The sequence below is a fragment of the Corapipo altera genome, unplaced genomic scaffold (genome assembly GCF_003945725.1).
Source record: "Corapipo altera isolate COAL_440 unplaced genomic scaffold, ASM394572v1 2b, whole genome shotgun sequence".
NCBI lineage: Eukaryota > Metazoa > Chordata > Aves > Passeriformes > Pipridae > Corapipo > Corapipo altera.
The window spans coordinates 16,826,905-16,852,865 of record NW_020884874.1 but is presented as its reverse complement, the minus strand read 5'-3'; the positions used below and the strand labels follow the sequence as shown (position 1 = coordinate 16,852,865).

At 40.7% G+C, this 25,961-nt stretch overlaps 1 protein-coding gene across 2 annotated transcripts in view; it reads right to left on the bottom strand.

Moving 5' to 3' along the window:
- Positions 1–25,961, bottom strand: part of RSPO3 (R-spondin 3) — a 63,664-nt gene that overhangs the window by 12,531 nt on the left and 25,172 nt on the right. For both annotated transcript variants that reach the window (XM_027631905.1, XM_027631899.1), the window contains exons 3-5: positions 15,899–16,090; positions 14,264–14,410; positions 11,581–11,778 (exon numbers count right to left, since the gene is read on the bottom strand). In XM_027631905.1, the coding sequence (XP_027487706.1) occupies positions 11,581–11,778; positions 14,264–14,410; positions 15,899–16,090 (537 nt within the window). The remainder of the gene's footprint in view (positions 1–11,580; positions 11,779–14,263; positions 14,411–15,898; positions 16,091–25,961) is intronic.

Here is a 25,961-nt window from a genome sequence, read left to right as displayed (position 1 = left end):
ATTTGGGATCTATGCATAAAAACCACTACTGCTGCAAATCAGAGACACTGAAAGGGACAGAGAGTCCTCCTTACTTCAGTTAATGGTTTGAAGGACCAAATGTCATACTTCAAATAGAGAGCTCAGGATTATTCTTTACAGAAATATTATTTCCTTGCACATGCTTAAAGGTAGTAGGGGCTGGATCACCCACTGGCATTCCCTCCCACCACCCACATCATATGAGAAATAAAGTCAGTTCCTCTGGATTTAAACTAAATCCTTCTGGTTTAGCAATGCACATTTCTGCGTAGGCAATAAACATCTGTCGTCTGCCATTCATTAATATGAATTATAAATGGTCACTAGCTCATGGGATCCAAGTCCACCAGCTGAGATTTTTCCAACTTTGACCTTGTTAGGTTTGTATAAAAAGTGTTCAGAAGGGCTCTTCGAAGCTTGAAGCCAGCAATAAGTGCAATTTGCAGAGTACAGCATTTAGATTATGCACTTAGAACAAGGGCAGTCAGAAGGGGTGATGGGGAGCGGAGAAGGGGAGGGAAGAGGGAAGACAGAGCATGAAACAGAGCTCCTTTAAATGCTTGAGAGTTTTAGACCTTTCTGCAGGCTAATGACAGGGAGAGGCATTGTCCATAATGAAACCAGCCCATCCATTAAACATTACTGTAAATGAAAGGTTGCGTGAATTAAAGGTTGTTCATCTCATGTTTCAGGAATGTAGCTGTGTTTCATGTCTGAAGCCTGTTTTCCTTTTAAACGGAGTTCTTCAGATGACAAATGAGAGAGAATTTCAGAAAGCAAATGGGCAGAAGTAAATACATGCTTAAGAACAAAGCAGAGACATAACTGTAGCTGTAAATCTTTATACTGAGGCTACCGTTTGCCATAGATATTGGGGAGGATTAGATTAGAATTGAAAAGTTTCATTACTGGGTCATTTTGCTTATAAACCAAAACAACAACAGAAAATATGTTCATCAAATCCTGACCTTAATACTACCTGTATATGTTTCATATGGAACGCTGCTTAATTCTTTTGCTACCATTTTGGATTTCAAGGAACTAGAACCAGAAAATTTAGACAATACTTTTTCTGAATTTTGCATGGCCACCAGATTTTTAAATTATAAATCTTGGGGTTTTTTCTCCCTGTTAATTTTTTTACTACTGCAAAATTGCTTCAACAAAAATTACTTGAAAATAATATTTGTTTTCATCTGTCCTTATATTAGCTCTCTTTTTTTCAGGCCTAAGCATACAGCAGTATGTCCCTCAGGGGCCATATCTTCATCTGCTCTTAAAAAATACACACCTTCATTGGCAGAGAGATGCTAGCTGATATCTCTGGTGAATTAGTAAGAAAATCCAGCCCTGTACGCTTCCTATAACTGATACAAAACTGATGAATGCAAAGAGAAACATGAGCAGATATCTCAGCAATGCAAATTACTAAACTGGACAAAATGAAAGGAAAGTTGAATTCCGTTCTTTGACTCAGGCCCAAATAAAAATCTGAGGTTGGTAAAGACAGCAGGAGGCCTTATCCTGATGTCAGCGGATAGAGATACTTGGATTTGTGCTCTGTAAATGTGCAGTATGTTGCCTCTCCCTAGGAGTCTTACAGAAGGCAACAGACAAGAAAAAAAATTATGGAAATTTTGTAGTGATTTTATAAATGTTAATCAAAGCATAATCCAGTTTATTATTAGTCTGTGAAGCTGAACTACTATACTTAGGCTATCTCTGATGAATGTTTGTCTAATCTTCTAAAAATCTTCCATGATAGAGGTTCCCACAACCTCCCTCCTGTTCTTTACAATCTCTGATAATAATATTGGATGTTATCGTCTCTTTGGGAATGTTGTGAAGCTCCTTTGGACCTTTATAAACGAAAGTTATGGCAGCAAGTGTTTAACTTCGTAAGTTTTTCAAACTTATGAAGGTGAAGAGCTGGGAGGTGGTAGCCTAAGCAGACCAAAGGCTACATCAGGTATCAGAGCTGGCAGGGAGAGTGAGCTGAGACAACGAGACTGGTGATGCAGAGACGTGGGTGGGGAAAAGCAAACAGAGCTGACTGGGTGGGGAAGAACAGGCAAATATCCAGAAAGATGAGGAGAAACAACAGCCAAAAAAGGGCTCCTTTGTTTTCGCTTTGTTACAAAGGAATGCTGAAAATCCCTGCTTTACGGTTAGATCCACAGTACTCTGAAGTCAATGGGATTTCAGTGGGTCTTGGATCAGGCCCTTTAAAATAAGGGCAGCTGTAACACAATAATGAATGAGTACCATTGCTGCCCATGATTTCAGTGTTATAACAGCATTGCTATACATGGAAGTGTTCCACAGCCCAGGATTTAGCTGATTAAACAGTGCTGAATATGTCGCCATTAGACTCGAAACATCCACTGCCTGATTTACTCTGTAGCTCAAATACTCCAGATGTTTTGCATTCTTGGACTAAATTTGATAGATGTGCTATCAAACTCCTCTCTTGCATTTGTTCTTCTTTCCAGGATAGACAGGTCAAAATAGTAAAAATGTTTAGATCTCCAGGTGGCGAGGGCCAGGTGAGCCTTGCTGTCAGCAACCACCTCCCTTCACCTTTACTTTTTAGTAATATTGTCCAAAAGTGAGAAAACAGCTTGCTGTGGTCTTCTGAAGAGTCAGCAGAAAGCAGTTATCAAGATAGTCTGCTGTGGCCCACAGCCTGGAAGAGTCTTATTTTCTCTTCCAGCAGTGACAAACATGTCCCTCCCTCAGAAGGAGCTCCTTAAATCACTAGAAATTAGGGGAAGGACTTTGGAAGCATCAGCTGTGAGATGTGATAGAAGACCAGTGTGGAGAGAAAGATGAGTATGTGAGGATGTTCTGACAGAGGAGGGAAGAGAGGTGGGGTAAGAGAGAGTGATATGCTCTTTGCACATGGTCTCTGCTCTGTGGTGCTGAGAGGGGAGAGTTTCCTATTTGCTTCTCCTACGAAACTAGTCACAGTTTCCTATTTGCTTCTCCCTGAAACTCAAAAATATGAAGTTGCTGAATAAGTTAAGTACAGCTGTACCAGGGAAGAAGGCCAGAGACTGGGCAGACCCCTGCATGTCTGCACAACATAACTTGTAGTTTGTTTAAGGACTCTGACCTGCAGCAGTGCTCTTCCCCAGTCAAATCTGCTGTGGAGGGAACAGCCCCAGCTAGTTTGGTTGCAAGCCAGAAGGTGGCCCTTGGCCATGTGGGCAAGGAGCAGATCTCTGCCTGGTCTTTTTCAGGGTAGACACGGATGTGGATTTCACCTTCTAGAGCTGGAGCTCTCAATCTCAGACATTTTTATTGAAGAGGGAAGACTTTAGGCAGGTGCTGGAAATTTGGTGTTGAATGAATATCTGATGGATACTTTGGAAGGGAGAGGAAGAAGGGTTCTTGGGTGGTTTGTATTTCTATCTGTTTTTACTACAAAGCTCAGGCATCTAAAATATAGTCAACTAGCCAATTCTGGAGCACAAGGAGGCACTAGAAGGGAAGATCAGAAAGAAAAAGAGCTGATTTCTATCCCTTATTTGGTTTAGGGATCTGAGGAGGACTGCTCTCACATTGTTGACATTTTAATAAAATAATGCAATCAGCTTTTTTCTGATTCACTTCCCTTACGAGAGCAATTGACTGCACACTTCTGTCTCAGCTTTGACACTATTCCTGTTAATACAAGGTTGATACTTTTTATCATCAGCATTCCAGCACATTTTTTATAGCTTATTCCAGAGGTCCTCAGGTCATCTGAGTGACCTCCCCACTCCAAGTCCCCCAGGACAGAGAGGAGGCAGAAGGTGGCGAGAGAGGAGCTAGCAGCCAGAAAGGAGAACATGCTCTGAGGAGCACAGAGACAGTGTCAGCCCAGCACCCTACAGGCTACAGCCATTTTCACCTGACTGTTCATCAAGATGCATATTACTCAGTGAGTACAACCTTGGAGTGGTACACGCATACACAGTGTCCGCAGTCAAGTGTACCACATGTGCAGAGGCGCACAGCAGGTATGTACCACTTGCTTGTGTGGTTCATACTTGTCTGTCAGAACTGGAAGATGTGATGAGAATTGAATGTTCATACTAGCACGAGCAAAATAAATGTACTTGTAGCAAAACAAAATATTATTATTAATTAGTTCAGATTTTAATGTCTCCCTTTGCAGATAGTAACCTAGTAACACTTTAAAAAACTGCCTGTGATTAAATCTTTTAAATGCTATGAGGTTAAAAATAACTTTTTCCAACCTTTTCAGCCCTTGATTTGTAGAGTAAGTACATCCTTTAATATTAGCTATTTGAGATTCACAAATCATTTCTACTCATTTCATCCTTATCTCCCCCTCTGAACCCTTCTCACCCAGATTTCTTCTCCAGGTCATGTCCCTGTCTGCTGTCCAGCAACAGTGGGCAGCCCTGTGCTGTCTATGCCCTGCCTCACTCAGGGTATCCCCAGGATGCCATTTCACTTCATGTTGCAACTAGCAGATTCCTGGTCTCAGCAGCCCTACTCTTGGAGGCTGGAAATGTGTTAAAGTTAAAGAGTCAAAACCCTTGCAAGGAAAGGAAATGAGAAGTCCTCTTGGCAGCAACAAATGGAAAATAAACAACCAAACTCTTCACAAAACAGATTCCTCAATTATAGTAACTCAGGCTTGCAAAGGCCAGAGTTAGGGCCCATTGGCGTATGCAGTATGTAAACACAGGGTTGCAGTAATTAGTTTCGTGTTCATTTTGAGGTTTCAGAAGTCCTGTGACCTGCCATTCAGTAGGGTCATTAACCATAACCACACTAGTGACCTTCACACAGGACACACTCTCACAGTTATACGAGCGAACTGTGTACTGTGATGTCTCCTCAGCTCACATGCTCCAGCCCTCTTATTTTAAAGGCCACTGAGCTCTACATGAGGGAGAAGATGTGACTTTTGGGATGGGCTGTGATTGGAATATCCTACTTTCCCATATAGCAATGCTTAGGACTTAAATGTGATTAAGTAAAATTACTAAATACCAGAAATATACAGAATTTCCTCCTTTTTTTTTTTTTAATCAGAAAAAATTGTTTCAAAATAGTATACTGAGGAATTACTGAAGTGTGTGGGCCTCCATTGCACTGGAGGAGACTTTTATCTTTGGTGTGTGGAGTGCATAGGGACAGACTATTCAGAGCTCATTCTCTAAAAGGCAATAAGAATAAAAGGTGCCTCTAAAAGGCACCTTTGAATAAGCAGATGTGCAGCAATTACTAGATGTTTATCAACACAACAAAATGCTGCTCTAACCTTGATTTTGCCAACACTTGGTGAAATCAGTATTGGACATGAGTATTTTTCAACTCTGATTTTTGTTTTACTGTGGCTGATCTATGGATCCCCTGAAACACACTCATCTTGCTTACAGTCTGTCTGAGTGAACTTTGATTTAGATTTTGCAGTGTTGCAAAGTCATTACCATACAGATGGAGAAAATATGTCCTTTAATTTAAAAGTTAGCAGTTAAAAGTCCATATCACTCATACTAAGCTGTACTTAAAAATCATTGGAAAGAAAGAGGCACTTTCAGGAAGCAAATTATTTTGCCCTTCTTAGAATCTGTCTTACAGCATCTTAGGTGCAGTATTAACACCACCATTAACACGACCCTTGTTTTGAGAATAGCAAGCAATTTTTACCTGTCCAGCCTAAATGGAGTGAACCCCATCATACCCTTGCAAAGCCTACAGACGCTCAGTGGAGTCCCAGCTTGTCATTCCTAGTCTGAATTCTCAGATGGCAAAATCGATTGTATCCATATAAAATTCAGATTGTCTAGTGTGACAAAAGAACTCAGCAAAATGCACAAGCAACTGTTCCAGAGGCCTGGCAGTCAAGAATTTTTGGGCAAAAAAGGTGTATTGCCACATTAATAAACACATTGATGTGGCAGATACTTAGGCAAGTCTTAAGTGGCTACACAGAAATTTCTGTTGGTTGTGAAGATCATGAAACCCTGATTTTACATATCAAGGTTTAAAACCTTGAGCAAAAAAGTGGGGAAAGTCATGCTGATTTCAAACGACTTCCTTCACTACTGTACTTCCACCTACATTTTGAAATGTAATGCAACTTACACATCTTTTCTTCTCTTTTAGTAGGGACTATTTTTAATTTGTTTTGCCTGGGATGGCTTAGCTGACTGCTAATGAAGTTAATACCCCTCAACAGGATTTGGTGCAGAATTACTGCAGAAACTTTTCTTTGTGAGAAATACTAAAGGGGCAACTTAATTTAGACTCCAGAGCCCTCTGTGCTCCATTGTTACATGGATCTATGTGGCATCAGAGTGTGTACATTAGGGTTGGTAACTCAATGAGCTTAAATTAAATGAGTGAAATTAATTTATTGACTGATATTTTAAGTTTGCACTAAGTTAAATTGTTTTCAGCTAAAGTGAATTCTTGATGAATGGCTTGGGATTTTTAGCTGAGTGGTGGTTTTGGAATTCTGATGGTTACCTGATAGGATTCCTTCCTCACAGCATAGCCAACTGAAGACTTTTTCAGACATTATCTGATTATTGTGTTGAAAGCATTATGTGGGCGTATAGCAATAAGGGATGGAGGAACTAGTCCAGAGAAACAAAAGACATGAGTTGAGTCTTAATTCTCCAAGTTATTCAATTCAATCAAACCTGCGTTTTTATATTCACATGTATGTAGTACAAGATAGGAGCATTTATTTTACTTTATTTATGCAAAATATATATGCTTGCTTATTAAAACTATCCAGCAATAAATCCTGTTCCCTTAGTTCCCTTCTGTTTGCCAGTCTACACCCAGAATTCAGCTCCTCATCTCAAAGACACTGCTCTCTCTCTTATTCCTGCTGTAAACTAAAAAAAAAGTAAATCACAGCGTAATGTCTCTATTCTCCTTACAGCACAAGCCATTAATGGACAAGCTACCTTGCCTCCAGGGGGTTGTAGTCTTTTGAATTTTGACTAAAATTACCCTTCTTCCTCTCATAACAATCTCCTGCTTTCACACCGTACAAGGTGGTAAATTCCTACATTTCATAGTGAAAAAGAAATATGCTTTTCTACATTCATGCCACCATGTCTTCATTTCTAATGCTTGAATTTTTGCCTATCAGGAACAGGAACCTTCATTGGTCTGTGTTTGCACAGAATGGGATACGGTTAGCATTGCTTCTGTCCTTCGAACATCTAAACACCACAAGCATGCAAATATTCAATGTATGAATGAGCAACAATTGAAATATAATTTTATTTGCTTACAACGTTACAGCTGTGTAACCAATGTCATCTATCTATTGGCTTGCATAATACCTAGATTTCTAAGGTGTCTTCCTTGTTCATAACTAATACTAGTTTTGATGAGTTCTTTTAGTCTCTTCAAACTGATCAGAACATGTTCTCTGAAAGCACTTAAAATTGGCTGATCTCTGTCGGGGTTTAGTTGGGACTCCACAGAAAGTCATGTGGTGAATATTCTCTTCTTGGCAGAATTACTCATGAAAACATGCAATTCCTTCCCCACAAATCCTTTTGTATGCAGAATATCAGAATTTCAGAATATTTGTCTTTCGGCCAGTAAAAGTCAATCTCACACATTTGCAGACAGCAGTCCAAAGGGACTCGTGTTTGGCAAGAGCACATTTATTAAGGCAAAGGATAATTTTCAGTGCTTGAAGAACTCTGTTATGCTCTGTTATGCTTTTCCAGTACATCTATTTGCCATTTGACACAAATGGACATGGCTACAAGAAACATGTGACTCAACGAATATCTGTCAGTGAAGGGTAGGAGTCAAGAAAGTGTTAAGTGTGGAAAGGCAAAAGTAACAGTGTACTGCACTGGAGGAGGAAAAAAAATGTGTGAGGGAAAGAAAGAAAGAAGAAAAATAGAACTTAATATGCAGACTAAAATGAACTCACCATCATGGGACTAAAAGAGGAGAATGATGAAATAAATTACAGTGAAGTTTGGATAGGACTGAACTATAAAAGGAGCCTGTATATGAAAAACATGGGAATTACCATGTCAGAACATCCTAGAATCAACTTATTTAGTGCTAAAATAAGCAAAAAGAACCTTTTAGACTAGTTGGGCTATTTGTTTCCTCATTATTCCCATTTGTTTTCATCCATTCTGAAAATACTAGCACCTTCTCACAGTAAAACTTCATTTCGCAGCCAGTGAGGGGAAAAAAAAAAGGTTGCAATAGATCTCACCAGCCTCAATAACACACCAGCAGATGGAAACAAACAAAAAACCCCTCTCTTCATCTGCTTTATCTTGTTTTGCATAGCTGTTCCAGAGACATGTCCTTGCTGCTGCGCGATAGCAGCGCCTTAACTGACTAACATCCTGTCTCTGACCTCAACTTCTTGAGTGAAGTCTTTGAGGCATCTGTGACGAGCATACCCCGTCATCATGTGGTCTTTGCCCTAGCTCCCTCAGCCACAGACATCTATTCAACATGGAAATGGCCGAGGCTGACCAAGCTAGCTCTCTTGTCATGGCCATGGAGAAAAGATTAACAGCACTGTTGGTAACTGCTGGGTCTGCTGCTACACTTCAAAAGCCACTGCCATGGAAGCTAAACTCTAAAGCAACCCCTGAGCAGCCATGGGGAGTTGTACAATAAAAAAGAGAATTGTCAATATTTCTCAACAGTAAATACAAACTTATTTACTTTCCCTTCCTTTTAAGTGTTTCTGTTGTTACCTCCTTCTGCACTCACTGTATGGGCACAGCTAGCCATAAGAACAGAGCCTGGCTTGGTTTCTCGGGGAATTACTCTATTGTTCAAAGGGGAACAGAAGTTTCTTTTTGTGTAATAAGGGACAGTAGCAGTAGGGAGGATATGTTGCCTGGAGTTAAGTTGGAAAGTTTTGTTTCCCCATTCCAGTAAGAACAGAAGGAAAATTTATAGCTTAATTCTGTTTCCTTTCTTGTCACCATAATCCATCCCTTGAAGCTATTTTAACCTGATGTTTTATATGTGAATTTCCTCATATTTATTAAGAATTATCTTTCTTAGAAAAAAAAAATCATGTTCCTGAGAAGGTGTATGAAAATGAAATGAATGGGAAAGACTTTTGTGGATACTGAGAAGGTGGACTTCAGAACATAAAAAAATGGCTTTCAGATATAGGCACACAAATCCCAAGGGCACAGATAAAGTTGGAACATAGGTTTCATCAGCCTGCATTGGTTTTGAAGGAATTGTCTACTGATCATAAAACAGGCTAGGATATAGACTGTGACTTGCTCAAAAGGAAGAAAAAACCCCACCTTTAAGCACATTGTAGAAAAGAACGAAAGAAAAAGATTCCTGATTGTGAATGAATTCTTGTGGTGCACAGTATTTTTCAAGTATGGTTTGGCTTAAATCCCATAAAATAAGAATGGACAGTAAAATACGTGAGTAGTGTCTTCTAAAGCCCTTATTACACAGGAACAGCAGTCATTTCTCAAAGAGAAATGTCTTGTCCAATCTGAAATACCAGTGCCAAAATACCATAGGCAAATACACAATATTGTTGCCCCAAAAAATCCCAGTTTCACAGTCCCAAAATTACAGTTCATTCCTATATTTTCACGTTTGTCAAAAATAGACCTCGATAAGGAAAAAAAACTGAGTCTTCCCCCTGTTACAGTGGGCTAGCTAATGAGAGGCTGTTTCAAGTTGCACCACTGAGCAGGAACAGAAGCAAGTATGGTCATCATGGACATAGAAATCTGTAGCATTTTTACAGGAATCTGTAAATATGTTGCCTTGGCTTCTACCTTGATGCAGATGCACCTCTTTACCTCTTCAAGACAATGCCTGACAAAAGGAGGAGGAGGAGGTTACACCTATCCCTATAGGTTCCCATTAATCAGTAAATCTAACCAGTTCTCAGGTGAGACGGAGGCATCTGTAGCTATCTGATTCATAAGATCCTCCTTCTAACCATAGAATCACAGAATATACTGAGTTGAAAGGGACCCATCAGGATCATAAAGTCCAACCCCTGGCCCTACTCAGGACACCTCAATAATCACACCATGTACCTGAGAGCACTGTCGAAACTCTTCTTGAACTCAGTCTTGGTGCTGTGACCACTTCCCTGGGGAGCCTGTTCCAGTGTGCAACCACACTCTGGATGAAAAACTTTTTCCTGATATCTAACCTAAACCTCCCCTGACTCAGCTTCATACCATTTCTTCAAGTCCTATCACTGGTCACAAGAGTGAAGAGATTGCTACTTGCCCCTCCGCTTCCCCTCGTGAGGGTGTTGAAGACTGCAATGAAGTCTCCCCTCAGTCTCCTCTTCTCCAGGCTGAACAGGCAAGTGACCTCAGCTGCTGCTCATACGGCTTCCCCTCAAGGCCCTTCACCATCTTAGTGGCCCTCCTTTGGACACTCTCTAATAACATTATTTCCCTTCTCATGAAGTACATACCCAGGGAACAAGCCAACCTTCAAAAAGGTTATGAGTTCCAAACCCTTTGAGCATTTCCATAAGTAATTTCAGCAATCCTTGCCACCATTTAACAGTGAAACAGTCAGTTAGTACTTGTTACCAGCAGCTTCTCCTGACTCACAGATGTTCACATGAGGGGAGAGTTGCTCCACCTGTTCCACTCACCCTCAAAAGGAGTGAGAGGAAAGGAGAAAATAGGCAGGATGGGGAAATGGGAAGGATAGGGAAAATGGGAGGGATGGGGAAAAAGAAATATTCCATAGACCGTCCTATGTCAACCAGAGTAACTGCACTGGGGACAGACCGAGGAACTTCCCCTCTGCAAAAAGGGGAGAAAAGGGAACAATGGAACAACAATATCTACTGGGTGGAATTTGTGTAAATCATTATTTCATAGACTTCTTAACATGTGGGATACCATTCACTAGCTGTCATGCTGGGGAATAAGTCCAACAAGCTGCCTTGCATGGAGGGATGGTTCTGACGGCAGTTTTGCTTTTTAGGTGAAAGCAAGTGGAGTTCCTCTTGTCTGCCATGCAGTGTTGTGGTCTTTCTCCCATGCTGGGACTTCATGACCTAGATGCAAATCAGGCCATGTTGTTCAGCCAGAGCAAGTAGAAAGAGTTCAGGAGATAGGCCACAGCACTGCATTTGCACGAGTTATAGTCTTACCTGTAGGGAAGCACAAATTAGGAATTGTTTTGGAGGAATCCCATGGTTGAAGCATGAAACTTGGCTGTCTGATACCCAACAAACAACAACCACCATGACATGTTTTACGATGGACCTTTTTGTTCTGAGTGCCACATGCAACCCGTCATCTTGGCAGCTCTTTCAGCAGACAGAACTGAAAGACAAAGTGCCTTCCCATGAGCCCACCCTGTTCTCTCTAGATCACACAAAGCACATTTTTTGAGCAGTGTTAGGACTTTATTTACTCCAGGCAAAGGCACAGTTCTCTCCAGCCCGAAGAACACCACATCAATGGGAGCTTTGGTGAAGCCTGCAATCAAGGCCTAAGAATTCAGGTGTGAGTTATTAAAAAAGCACAATACCAATCTCATATTATGATGATGATAACGTGGTACCTTTTCCTTCCTTCTGACATCTCTTTCTTTGTACAATACATTTTCTGCTCTCGCTTGTAGTTGGGCAGGGATTACCCTTTGCTGATGGATGCTGTACGATCTCTCTGACCCTTACTTCATTTCCTCTTTTGAAACCACATGTTTTTCCTTTCTTTGTGCAAGGGCTCCATGGACTCCACTCACTAGCTTCACAGTGCACTGCAATAAATATAGGACAAACTGAGCCTGGCCAATATATTTTTGTATACACAATATATATGGTACATTAATTTTATTCTGCATCAGCCAAAAGGTGGTAAAAACTAATGAAATTAATTAGCAGTGACATACAGCAGTGAATTGACAGAAATTGGACAGCTGAGGATATATAACACAAAATAATGTCAAATAATTATGTCAGTTACTACTTTCTACTGGCTATTTTATAATTCCATTCCTGAAACAAGGCAACAGCAACACAATTGGTCTCAATGAAATGAGTTACTGGGGTTTGTTCTTAGGTTCCTTTGGTTTGATGCAAGTACAAAACCTTGTAGCTTCAGTGGAATTAAACTTTGGTCATGCCTGTGTGAAAGGTGAGTGAAGTTATTGGATCAAGCTGCTGCAGCTGGTCTCAAAGATATTGAATTTGGAAATCAATAGTTATAAAGGACCAACTGATATTGAAAGATACTACAGTAGGAGTCAAGTATCTTTGGTGATCTGCTGCTTGGTATTCAGCTTAAATTGTGAAAGAGCCATCATCTGTAGTATATACAAGCTGGAAATAGGCAAAGCAGAGAAGAACTTAGATTGGGATGGGTTTTCAAACTTTTCTAAACAGTGTAGGTTACAGTTTCTAAATCAGAGTGATGTGAATGTGTATCCTGTACTATTTGGAACTCAAAATGTGTGTCGCTGCACACTTGTCCAAACAGTGTAAACAAAAATGGGAGTAACTTTGGAAACTTAAGAGTATGCTCTTAATAGCCATCCTTGTCTTGTGCCATCTCCTCAGTATCCTTCTCTTGATAAATGATAGTAAGTATTTATATTTATTTTATGTATAACTGCGTGTTTAAGATTATAAGTCATCATTGAAGATGGAAAGACTTCCAGCCCCTATATAAGGAGGAAATTGTAAGTCAGTATTTTTCCAGCTCCAGAATTTACTTCTGAATTTTCCAAAACCTAGAAAATATAACTGACTTCAGGCAATCTTGGAGAAGAACTTAGGTTGGGATGGGTTTTCAAACTTTTCCAAACAGTGTAGGTTACAGTTTCTAAATCAGAGTGATGTGAATATGCATCCTGTACTATTTGGAATTCAAAATGTGTGTTGCTGCACACATTCAGTGAATTATCATGTCGGTCATTTTTTTTCATATTACACTGGCGCTGTCCTGTTAAAATAATTGACTTTCACGTGCACAAAAAGGTTCTGTTTTACTCCATAGCTTTAAATGGCTTTTCTTAGTTGAGTCTGACTCATTGTTAAAGCAGCTAAGTGTACAGCACTTGGAAACAGCCTCCAATAAACAAAAATGATCCCTTGAATTTCTTTCAAAGATGAAAGTCTTTGCTTGCAAATAAAAACGTGAAAGCCTATACTACCACCTGAACTAATATATATTTGAGAAGGAAAATGCCAAACTAGTGCACATTATTTTTATTCCTACATTACTTCCCCTCCAAAACACTTGATGCTAGGGAGAGCTATGTGCATGATACTGTGGGGGAGGAGATTTCCATCATGGACAGACTGTGCCTAAGTGCTCCCTGGTTGCTAGTGGCTGAAGAGGTTACTGCTTGCACCATAGTTCACAGCCCTCAGCCACCACAATTCACAGCCAATATACTAAAATAAGCTGAACCCTGCTGCAGCTTCAGCATGCCCATGGGATGCTAGCCGCACTAGCCCAAGGCAAATATATCACTCAGTCTTCTTTCAGTTGAAGGGGTGGCAGAGGGATGAAGCAGACAGTTAGGTGTGGTGACCTCCAAAACTGACCCTGAGTGAATAATTGGAGCTTGTGAGTCAGAGGCTGTAGATACAAAAGCAGGTCTCTTTTCCACAGCCAGTGAGTCACAGTGACATCAATCTCACTACTTCAGTGTCAGTGCCACCCTATTTGGTGTTTTATTTTCATCCTCATTTTCTGCACTCAGGTGATTATGCACATATACCATTTTGGGGATTGGGTTTTTTTGGGGATGCGTGTTTCCTTAGCATTTTAGTTGCTAGCCTTCACTTTTGTGAAGGTAAGCTTCAAAGTGTTGTCTCATGTATACTTTGAAGACTCAGGGAGTACAAAGGAGCTAAAGCAAAGCCATGAGTATTTTAATCTTTCAGCTACATATGGGGTCTGACGCAGGGTTTTTGAACCTTTGATGTTAGTGGTGCTGCATAACACTGTAACAAAGCAAGTAAGAGATATATGTCATTCTGCCTCAGGGCAGACCAAACAGGCCATATCTCCTGTGGCAGAGCATCAGGGCTGTGTTTGTGGGCCACAACCAAGTTTGTACCTCTTGTGAAGCAGCAGATTTGGGCAATACCTTGACTTTTTTGTGCTGGGGAATACATCTTGTTATGCAGAACATTTTCAAGTTGCACTTCCCTGATGTTGTAACTGGACATGCCTTCCTTAGATTCCCCATCCCCTGTGGGAAAACCAGGCAGAATTGTGGGGACTGGACTTACCAATGCTAGTGCACTCCATCGTGTGGTTGTTGGCTTCCAGCCCATCAGGACACTTTTCAAGGCACTTTCCACTGTATAAGTAAAACCCACTTTTACACTTTGTGCAGAAGTTTCTGGTGAAGCAGGTATCACAGTCAGCTTTACATTCTGAAATGCAAACAGTATACAACAATGTTATTGCTCTTTGCCATGAAATAGCATGGGCTCTCTCACATATACAAGAATCACACAATTCTAGCAATGTCAATCTTCAAAGGAAGCAAATTATATTTAGATCATCTTCATGGCCTGTACACACAGTGAGGCCAGCCACGAATGACCTCGGCATGGGTGAGGATTTAAAAAGGATTGCCTGATGCTGAACAACCTCACATTGATAATCTTCTTGAAGACCTATGCAAATGGCAGACAGAGCACAGCATGTGAGAATAACAATATACTGCTTCTGCCCTACACTCACAAAGCATAGGGACACAAGTACCGGGTCAGCTCCACACTATCTATCGCCATTCATCCAGGAGAAATAAAGATATACCAGAATTTAGAATCTGCTTTGGACTGTTTTGAATCAACATATCTTTCTTTTTTCTTCAAATGGCTCCCTGATGTTCAATCAGATGTCCTGTAGTATTTCAGGTATTATCTATATGACTACCCAAATTTGCATTACTATTTCCCAATTCTCAGAAATGTTTAGGAGAAATGCATAAAACCTTATGTATGGCACAGCTCATGTCTGATATGCAAGGCCACACACTGCTAAAAAGTGAGCAAATACTTTACAGTGTCAAGTTACTCTGTAAGACTTTACTCTGGGGTCCATTCATTAAATAACTTTTATTACCAGGTAAAAACTGGGAGAGTTTCTTGGCCGTCGCTCTTATGTTTTTATATCACCTGTGGGATTAAAAACAGTGAATTCAACAACAAAAAGAGGAGTGGGGAGGACATTGCGATCTTTTCCAGTTCATTTATGGTTCAAAATCCATACTGGGGTCAAAATGTTGCCTGAGTGGTAAAGAATAGAGTTGGCTTCTCTGTCCCCCAGCCCGGAGACAACATGAATCAGTAACTTCCCCCAAATCAGGCTGAAAGCTGGGAAGCTGAAGCCTGGCCAGCTTCTACAGGCATTTAGAGGACTACACTGAGTGTGAGACAAGCTATAAAGAGACCAGGGCAAACCACATCTCTGAAGAATGCCACCTGCCATCTTCTATCCTTGTCTCAGGAGTCAGGCGGGTAAGGGCAGAGGGTTAAACAGCTCCAGCCACCAAGATTCAGCATTCCTCGGTCCCCGCTTGCTCTTCAGTGATGCTGCTGTTCCCTTGCTGCTGAAGGGCAGTGCCTGGTGCCCACCTGTGCTTCCTTTTCACATGGAGTTGTAGAGGAGGAGGCCATCATGTGGATTCTAGGCAGGTCATTCATGCAGAGCTGGGATCCCTGAGCTTTAGGCCATTTTGTGATCTTTCACCTTAGCTTCTTGCTTGGGTTAATATTTACTGCACTACTATAAAGAACTGAACATTAAAGACATGGCCTGTCCATCTGCTTCTCTGTTGACTTGACTCCTAAGGGAACACAGCATTCAAGAGAAAACAAACAAATCTATGAGCTTCCCCTTTCCCCAACACTTACTTGCACACTTATTAATGTCGGGATACCGTGTCCCATAATATCCGCTTGGACACGAAGAAAGACATACTCCAATCTGTTTCATGCCAATCCTCTCCAGAACAAAAAAGAGCCTGGGCTTACATGACAGGCATCCGTTGTAGTCAGAACATGTAGCACACCCTCCTTGGCAACCCTGGCTCACGTTAGGATGCACTGAGAAGACAAGCATTAAAGAAAACAAACTGTGAGAGAACAGGACATTAGACAAGACCATGAAATAATGGTTCCTCTGTACTTCGAAGGGTGGGCCATCCATCTCTCTGGCAGCATTTAAAGATTGCTTCATTTTTGTCTGTGTTGCTTATGACCTGACTTTCCATTTCAGAGATTATTTCATTGGCTTAAAAAAAAAACACAAGCAGCTCAGCTGATATGTTCACATCTTGAAGAAATAGCTAACAGCAAATGATATTTGAAATAGATTGTATGGAACAGCAGCATCCTAGAGAACATTTATTTTTCTTTTCCTTATTTTCAGTGGCTTTTCTGCCTTGTATGCATTTGGCTCAACAGATAAATACATGTTCACTTATCCTTGCTTTTCCTAGCTGGATGATTAAAAATTAATCTAGTGTATAATTTCCTTCATTGACTAAATGCCATTTGATTAAGTTCTGCTGTGCAGGAATATGCCCTTGTAAGATCGGACGATAATTTGCCTTAATAAAAAGACACAGGAGAGCCATACTTCTCACCCTCCTTCTTTTCCTGGAATGTTCTCTGTGGCATGTTTTTAATCTCTAACAATTACAACCTGATGTTTAGACTTAACTGTGGCATTTACCCTGCTCCGGTCCCAGCACGGAGTATAGGTAGGATTATTCAATTGAATTGTTCTAATTCTTCAGACAAGGAAAGGCAAACTTATTACACTCACTGCTTAAATTCTTCAGAGGCTTGGGGATAGCAGAAAAGCGGATGCTATTGCAGACTATCTTTTCAGTAGCAGACATTAATCACTGTATTACTTCTCAGTGGCGGAGAATAAAGTGTTGCACCTTCCTGTACTTTAGAAGTTGTTACCTACTTTTAATTTCTCCCTGCTTGCTTTCTTAAATAAATTAGAAGTAAAAAATAATTAAGCATCAAGTAGCTGCAGACCCTGTGTCCCCTCTTTTTTGATCTTGTCTTGTACAAAAAGCCCAGGCATTTTTTCTAAGTGTAAGCTTTCATCTCTCAGCCTGAGACATCTGGTTATATTTCATATATAGGAGAAATACAGTCCTCATTTACATTTGTAACTTGTATTTGTAAATACCAGCAGCTTCCTGTTCTGCCTTCTCGTCAGACCAGTGGTAATTTTATAAATATGCACATGCCATGCTTTGATTGTCTATTTTAGTGCTTTGATTTAATATTGGTCTTCAGACACTGCTAAATATCTTGCATACACAATGAACTTGGTTTTGTCAACTCCCTTCTGTGGATCCCTTGGAGTAGACCAGAAGTCCATATGAATCCATGGCTTATGTGTTGAGAGGCACTACTGCCTGCTGCTCAGGTAGGTTTGCCTAGCAAGGAAGTTCAGGAACACCTCTGTACTTTGTTCACTTACACTCTTGGCAGAAAAGACATGTCCCATGAATGGGAAAAGCATTCCTCTGTGCTCTGAGGTTTCAATGACAAGTTTTGCAATCTGAAGAACCTCAAAGGGAATTCAAGTTCACTTTTTCTCTTTCATTAATAAAATGAGGAAGGGGGGTTATTTCTCTCCGTAGGGCTGGACATGGAGGAAAAGTGCAAACTTTGACCCTGATGTGCATAACAATTCCACTGAGAATATAAGAACCCAGTTCTCTGTGTGCCTCAAAGTACCCATTTTGCAGCACAACCTAGAGAAAAGTGTTTTTACCATGAGGACACAGCACTACTTACTATAAGAATAAATGGCATTCTGCATGGTGAGAAGTTGCAATATAAATTCAGTTATCAGACTTGCTTTCACTAGACTCTCAAAATACTGAGTACTCAATAAATATAAAATATTTCTTTCTGAAAATATTCCAAAGGTATAGAGCTTATTAATTTTGAAATTGAGAAACTGGAAAATAATTTTTCTTTTTAAAGTTAAGGAAAACCTCCTTTCCTCTCTCTCCTCTGTCTTGTGGATCTTGTAGGAAACTACTTTCAAAGACACAGTAATGTGATCTAAGGAGCTGATAGTATTTAAAAACTATCTGTGACTTTCCTTCATTAAGTCTGACAGATGAAAAAGCAGCTGAAGTACAAAATATTTGTCATCAAAGCTGCTATATAAAATATGGATGATCACTTTTGATGGGAAACATATTATGTGAGAGCACCTGTGACATGTCATTATGAATAGATTCTCTTGACGGAGAAAACATTATGTGCAACAGCTCTGAGGTCAAGCTGTGTGTGTGAGATGAGACAGGCAATACTTTGTTATCAAAATATGATAATTCTCTATAGCTAAGATCCATTACAATTTCCATCTCCCCTTTAACTGCAAAAGTATTAAGTATCAAATATATACTCCTAGCCATTTCCACAATTCCTGCCTCTTTTTATGCATTCCAGATACTTCTTAACAAATAACATAGCAAAAAAAGAAAAAGCCTGTAGTTCCAAATGGAGAATTTTATTGCTAGTGTTATGAAGCAAGGCATAAGATAAACTATGCAAGTCAAGCTCCATTTAAAGGTTGATTTCATGTCATGTTATAACTAAATGCACGAAGCCAAATAAGCTCCTGTTCTTGGAAATTCTTAGAGCAAAAGTCTCGTTGAAAAGTCAGAATTAACATTTTAAATTAAGTAAGCGTTTTTTCTCCTAAAAGCTATTAAAAGGATGCTTTTTTTGACTGTCTCCAACTGTGCCTGGCATTTCTTTGAGACCTGTATCTGTACTGTATCTGTAATAAAACAGTCTCTCATTGCACTTTCTCTGAATGCTAGGTAGACCCTTATTCTGGCTCAGGCAACAAACAAAGCAGGGACAGCCAAGTGCTCCAGAAATTGACACTGTTTAAAAGCACAGCACTGGGCTTTGTCAGTGAACCTGGGCAAAAACAAATGATGGAGCATGTTTGAAATTAGGCATCTCCAAGCTGCAACTGAAGATCTTATTCTTGTTACCTCTCAGCCTCCTCCCTGTCTAGTTCAGATCCAGATGCTTGCCTGATCTCTGCAACGTAGGGCCCCCCCCCCCCACTCCTGCAAAGGCTGAGTGGGATTGAAGGGGTTCCAGAAGGAAACAGAGCAAACTCAGGCTCTAAAACATATTTCTGACACAGGGAGGGAACTTATCACTGCTGGTTACAGAACTGGCCCTTACTATTCGTCTCTCAACGCAGCAAAGTGTTAGTGCCTGCAGATCTCAAGTACTTCAACAACTGCACATCATAACCCCGAGGAAGCAACCAGAAGTTTTATCCCTTTTTCCCCCATATCAGAAACTGTGAGCCCAGAGTTTAAGTGGTGTGCTGGGAACATAAACCCTATCTGGTGAAATCCAGTCATGGTACAGAGAGTGTAAGAATTTCTTCAAATTTCTGTGCTTAGGTCAGCAGTAGAAGTGGGTAAGTAACATATATCCACTTTAAGAAACGCTTTGAAGTCTGCAGGTGAAAAAGCATTAGAAGAGCACAGACCACTTCTGTTAGCCACAAGTTTCAGATGTGGTAAGAGGGACAAAGAGAGGTCCAGTGTCTTGGCAGAAAGTCAGGCACTGCGGTCTCATGGATTAGACACTGGCTGTAGAACCAGGAGGCATTGCAAATAGGTCCAAGAAATGCTCTGGCTAAATACTCTTGCTTGAACCACTTTGTCTTTGGTGCAACTTGCTCCATTATAAAGACATATAAAACAAAACCCAAAGATTTCTCCACAACTTTCAGAACTGACTTCAGTCAGGGTGAAGTATTCTATGCATGGGCTGTAGAGATGACCCTACCAGCCATCCAGCACTTTCCGCCCTCTAGTATTCAAACACTCTGAGCACAGTGAAATCATAGACTCTCAGGGATGAAAAATGCAGCACAGCAATGGGCAAAGCAAGTGGTGGGAGCCCAGAGACCCACAGAGAAGCTGCAGCAGATCGTCAAAGGTAGACAACTAACGTAACTGCAAAGTTACCCTTACACTGGGATGCATTTCATTTAAAGAAAAACAAAAAGCCAACAGGCAGTATATTTATCTAGGGAAAGAATCAGTGTTTGGGATTCAGCTGATGGTGGTGGCAAAGGCTCACCTAGTCGCTGTCTCTGCATCCCTACCTGGGTTACTCTGCTGGAAGTAATCACGAGCATCAGTTCCCATGCAGCTTAATGCAGATGAGATTAGTGCTCAGGGACTGCCCAGTGCCGTCAAATTGTAGGTGCTGACAGCCTTGCACCCCAGTAATTTGTGGTTAGCAGTGCATACAAACAGAAGTCTGTCTGTCACTTTCTTTTTTTTTTTTTCCCACCTGCATTATTAGTCTGCAGTATTTATGTGTGGCAGCTGCTAACATCATCCTGAAGAGAGATCAGTGTCAATGGGGAAAGGCTGCACCTTTTTTCCTTCTCATGTCATCAGCCAGGAGTAGTACAAAGTATGTATATGCAGACTTGTGACTGGCTATAAGTCCGTAGCCAATAAATCTGTTCTTCCTTTTTTTCTTTTTATAAAACTTAAATACTGGAGATTAGAGAACACCCTAAATTAATACTGAACTATTTTCTTGTCCTGTCTGCCTTTAAACCCTTTTTTTTCTCAGAGGCCTTTTTTTGTGCAAGGCATTTGTCCAGATACTACTTTTAAGTCTCATTAGCAAATGAAATCTCAGAATATTTTCCAAAGCTCTACTCTGGAAACAATGAGTTGTGGTGTCTATTAAAAATAGAAAGTTAAGGATAAGGAGCTGCATTTGAATCTGAATTTCCAATGATGAGGTGCTAGACTTTGACCATATGCAGCAAATAAATTCTAAACCTTTGCAATGACATTTTTCAATCAGTTTTGCTTTATTTTTAGATTGAAATTTATGGGATAAAAAAAAGAAAACAACAGAAAACAAAATGGAAGAGGAATCCAGCTGGGCACATGTTCTAACAGCCAGAGGAAGAGCTCAGGGTAGAAGAATATTCTTTGCCCGTTTGCTGCAGCTGAGGTGCACTGACTCATCATTGCTCTCCAAAGACAAGATGTCCATTTAGAAGTTCGCTCTTGAAATGGATGTGCTAGGCAAATGAAATCCATCCCTGCTAGAGAGCTGCTGCTACTCCTGGTTTCTCAGGCGTGCGCATTCTCACAGGAAATATTTTTACAGCATAGCTGCTCTGGAATTTGGCCTTCTCAGCTGGGCTGCCCCTTGCCACAAGACCAGACCCCACCTCAGCTTTACCCACCACGCAGCACCCACGCAGACACTAGCCCTTTTGGTGGTGGCAATTTGGGATGGGATATCCCCTGGGTTCTCCTGTTGCTCGATTGCTCTGTGTGCTCACTAGCATTCCTTTCTTTTCCTCTTGCCTAGTGGGAAGCAGCTGCCTGTGGTGGTCTGAAAACAGTACTTCATGTAAAGCAGAGCTACTCTTAATCATGTGGACTGTCCTTTAGGCAAATGTAAACAGCATTTGGCAGTCAGCTCTTCTAATGAGAAAGTCATTACGGAATTCAGTTTGCAAACCACAGCGTATTTCCTCAGACTCTTTCTTGGACAGCATTTCTTTGTGTAGAAATGCATCAGAGGTGGGACGGACAATGGTGCGGCAAAAACGCTGAACCGACGTGTAGTCAACAGACAGTTACGGAGCAAAGACAAAGCCCAGGAGGGGTAGGACAGCACCAGAACAGCCACTATGCATGGGTTTGATAAAATTGTATTATCATTGCTAAACAGATTCCCAGCTTGGGCCAAGGTGAAACCTGAGCTCAGTCTTGCAGGCTAAGCTCTGCTCAATCACTTGGCCTTAAATCACCTGCAGGGACTTGGTGTGTTGTGATGGTACAGCAGCTGGGCTCTGTGGGGAAGAAAGACCTGTACATGACAATTACTACATTGGATTGGCCATAAGTTTTCTGGAATGCAACTGAACCAGTGGTGATAGCTGAGGAATGTGGACTCTCTGTCCAGCCTCCTCGAGATCTACAGGAGTCTGAGCCAGTCACAAAGGAGGGAAAGAGGAAAATCAGTCTAAAAGTCAATTGTTAATGCCTTAATGTCTTATGTTTCTCTTTGTGATTTGTGCTTCCCAAATACTTTAAGATTTCTTTCTAGGAGGGTGGTAACTCCTCCAGAGATTTGCCTGACTTGGATTTTACTTCAGAGCTTTACTGCTTTCTATGGTACAAAACATGTTGCAAAGAGGATCCTCAAATGTCCTCCTGTGTTTTGAGGGAAAAAGATCCCATAAGGACTGCAAAAGAATTACCCAAACATCTGCCTGGCGTGACAGAATGTTTTCTTCCTCAAGAGGCACTTCACATCTGAGGGAAAAGAAACCAACCTATTTTGTTCACCAAGTGTCAACAGTTCTAAAAAAGCAACAGAAACATGAGTATGGGACTGTCCCACAGTCTCAAGGAGTATCTATAACTGTTTTGTAGTGGTGCCTACGAGCAAGGAGGCCCTCAGCCCAAATGGCCAAGATCTCACTGGCGATTGCCTCATCATTATTAAACACATGTCTGGCAGAGTGATCCTGAAAATTAAGTATACTGGCAGCCAGAACACATTTCCCCTGAATTCGGTTAGAAAGAGCATCAACAGGCTGAAAAATCTCACCAGGGGTGAAGAGTTTTGTGCAGTCTCCTAGCATCTTCAGCACAACAGAAATCAGCCACAGCAACCACAAATGGCTCCTTGTCATTCCAGAGAGTTTTGTAAATAAACTGAAAAATTCTTTTCATGGAGAGAGAAGGGAAATTGACTTCTTTTTTCCCACATACTACAGAGCGCCACCAAAATTCAGGGATGCAGGAAGTTTAACCAGTAAAGGAACCAGTAAGGATCCCTGAGACAAGCTGCTTTAAGCACCCTGGTAATGACGGTAAAGGTAGGACCAGGTCATGTAATACCTTCTCACCTCAAGTTCTAACTCCTATAAGCAACTACAGATCTTGATTTTAGAGTCAGCTGTAGTTGTTTCCAATACTCAGCCTTCAAAACTATACATTATGATTTTTTTCTAAAAATGCAGATCTCGGTTACATTATCTCCTTATTGTCTAGATAAAAAGAGCTGTTATAGAAGGGCAAGTATGTTACTATGAAGAATAGTAACCTAGTAGTTGCATTAACCAACATGCCGTGACAGTTGTGAGACTCAGCTACTTGCAAAGAAAGCATCTGTGCTCAGATAAAAAGGAGGTGTGAGTTTTGGAAAGGTATTATATTTGATGCACATATATTTACACAGTACTTTAGTACCGTAATCCTGCAAGATGCTGTCATGAAGATCCCCAGCTGATTTTACACTGTTTGTACGCACACAGAACTGTTTTTAAACAAAGTTGTCAACATCACTGTGACTCCCTTGACTCCCCAATCTCTTCTCTACAAGAAATGCATGCTTCTACCAAGTGAAAAACCAAAAATATACATGCTCATTCTTTGGAATATGCAGTCTTTCTCTTTGCTGCTTCATGGTAGTCCCCAATCTACCATTTATATGTTTCTAGCAAAGCTCATTGATGCTCAGGTTGTTCTGGTGGCAGCACAGTCTCCTGCACACCCCATTTGCTTCCCCTGTTTTGTTCTCTTAATACACTGGAGACTTTTATTGTTGTGTATTACACAGATGCTTGTGCATTTCCAAGCTGTATAAGGATCACTCAGCTCATACTGTCAACATTACACAACTACAGTAGCATTTGCAAGTTTCTCATTTCCCACAGGGTCTTTTGAGACCAGAGTTTTTCTCTCAAAGTTTTGTTTCAGTAACCACAGAAAGAACAGCAGGATGTAACAGATTTTACTTTCCATGCCGGGGACTAGGGAGAAGGGTTTAGACAGTAAAAGCCTGTAATCCCATGTCGAAACTATGATTTTCTACTACCATGTTTATAGTGTTAAAAAATTAATAAGCCAGACAGCAAGCCAGCCCACTGCCTTGGCAGTGCTCAGATGTGCCTTTGGTCAATTACTTAATATCCTCTCAATTTAGTGTATTTTTTAAGTGGAACTGATCAAAAGTGTGTACTGAATGAAATAATTTTTTCTGTGTAATCATTAAATTCATACCATACTGAAGCTAACTGAAGCCCCGAAGTATATTGTTTGCAATGGAACTGTTCTGGACTGATGCCTGCAAACATTTAAATGGAACCTATCTCTTTAAGTTCAAGACTCACATCAAGATTTGAATGCAGAGTACAGACACTAAGGAGTACCACAGTGCCAGAAGATCACTAAAAATTGTGTTCTACAAAGAGAAACTCTGATCTCAAATTTTCATTAAGGAAAATGCTAACTTCTCTAGGCTGACAGGACCATCCATCCATCAGTGATGTAAGTTGAAATTAATAATTAAAGTACTAGCTCTAGTTACTGCTTCTGTGCTGCAGTAGTGATGCATATGCTACCAACACTCAGCAAATGATGATCCAGCTGCTTTTACCTTTCCCTCATGTCACTGGGACTCATGCTAGTCTAAAAGAAAAAGACGTAAATGTTTTTGAGACCAAAACACGAACAGTATGATACGAAACAGAATTCAACTCTAGTGGAAAACAGACAAGAGACATCATCACTACCCATCTTGGACTCACTGATGAAAGTCCTAGCCCATTAAAGTTAATGACAAAGCTCCTCCGAAGAGACAGAGGTGAAGATTTCACTTATTTCTTAATTGATGTTAGGGTAGTCCATGGTTTTGAGTAGTTGTCTGACTTTTAGAGGGCAGTGTGATTGGCTGACCTGTTTAGATTGGGATTAAATAATACAATGGGCGAGATTTAAGCAGACATCCGATTCTTGAGAGACTGAGTCAGTTTTAACAACTCCGTGTGCCTGGCTCTTCTCGTGAAGTAGCTATGAATGGCACGTAGTTAGGGCTTGTTTCATCACCCCTTCTGCGCTGCCTTCTCTTTGAAGTCTGAGCCTTTCCCTCCCAACTGGCTTCACTGCAGCACACACTGACCCACATGAAAGAAATTTAGCGCTCACACCAAGCATCATTCACTTCCCCAAAACTGTGATACATCTGACATCACTGCAATGATACACAACAGGCAGTTTACCATCAGGCTACAGCTGTGCTACAAAGTATTTGAGCTGAATTATTGGGGTGCTGATGATGAAATCAAGACTATCATCCATTTTGTCCTTAAGCAGGTTAATTTTTTATGTGGCGGTATACCACCACTTCCCTGGGCATTTGCATGCCAATCAGCTCAGTTGATTGCAAGAGAAAATTAATTAAAATGAATTAAAACTGCTTATTTGTTTGTTTGATTTTAGTTAATGTATCATCTGTAATAGTACGTTTGTTATCCCAAATACAATTAACAGTTTAATGCTAACACATCAAACTTTCCAGATAGTTAAATTAATTGAAAGCTTATGCACAGGGTGTATTTGAAAAGAGAAGGTGCAGACTGCACATGGCTGTAGGAAACTGCTGTAGCCAGTGGGGCTGCACAGACCAAATGCCTGTTGTCCCTTTGCTGTCACCTTCAGAGTACAAATCACCCCCTGCAGTTACTGGGTCAATGCAGAATGAAGACAGGTCCCTCGTACACACCTTCACAGTTATTCTTCCTGTTAAAAGGAGCCCCGTGGCTATCACCTCCCTTGCAACCTAAGGCTAAAAGCTACCAGGCTGCTCCAGCCTCTTCAGAATGCCGTGGAGAGAATGTGTGGCAACTGGGAAATCAGTTTAATTGATGAAAGGTCTTTACAAATGTTTTACTTTACTCCAATGTCTGCGCATGAGGGTCACTCCTAGGGGATGACAGGAATGCTATTTCGCAAGGACTTTTGACCATGGGATTCATGCAAAATTGCCATACAATGCAAAAAATTAAATATTCCATAAAAGATAATCTCATTCACTTAGTTTGGAATACTTGGATTCAGTT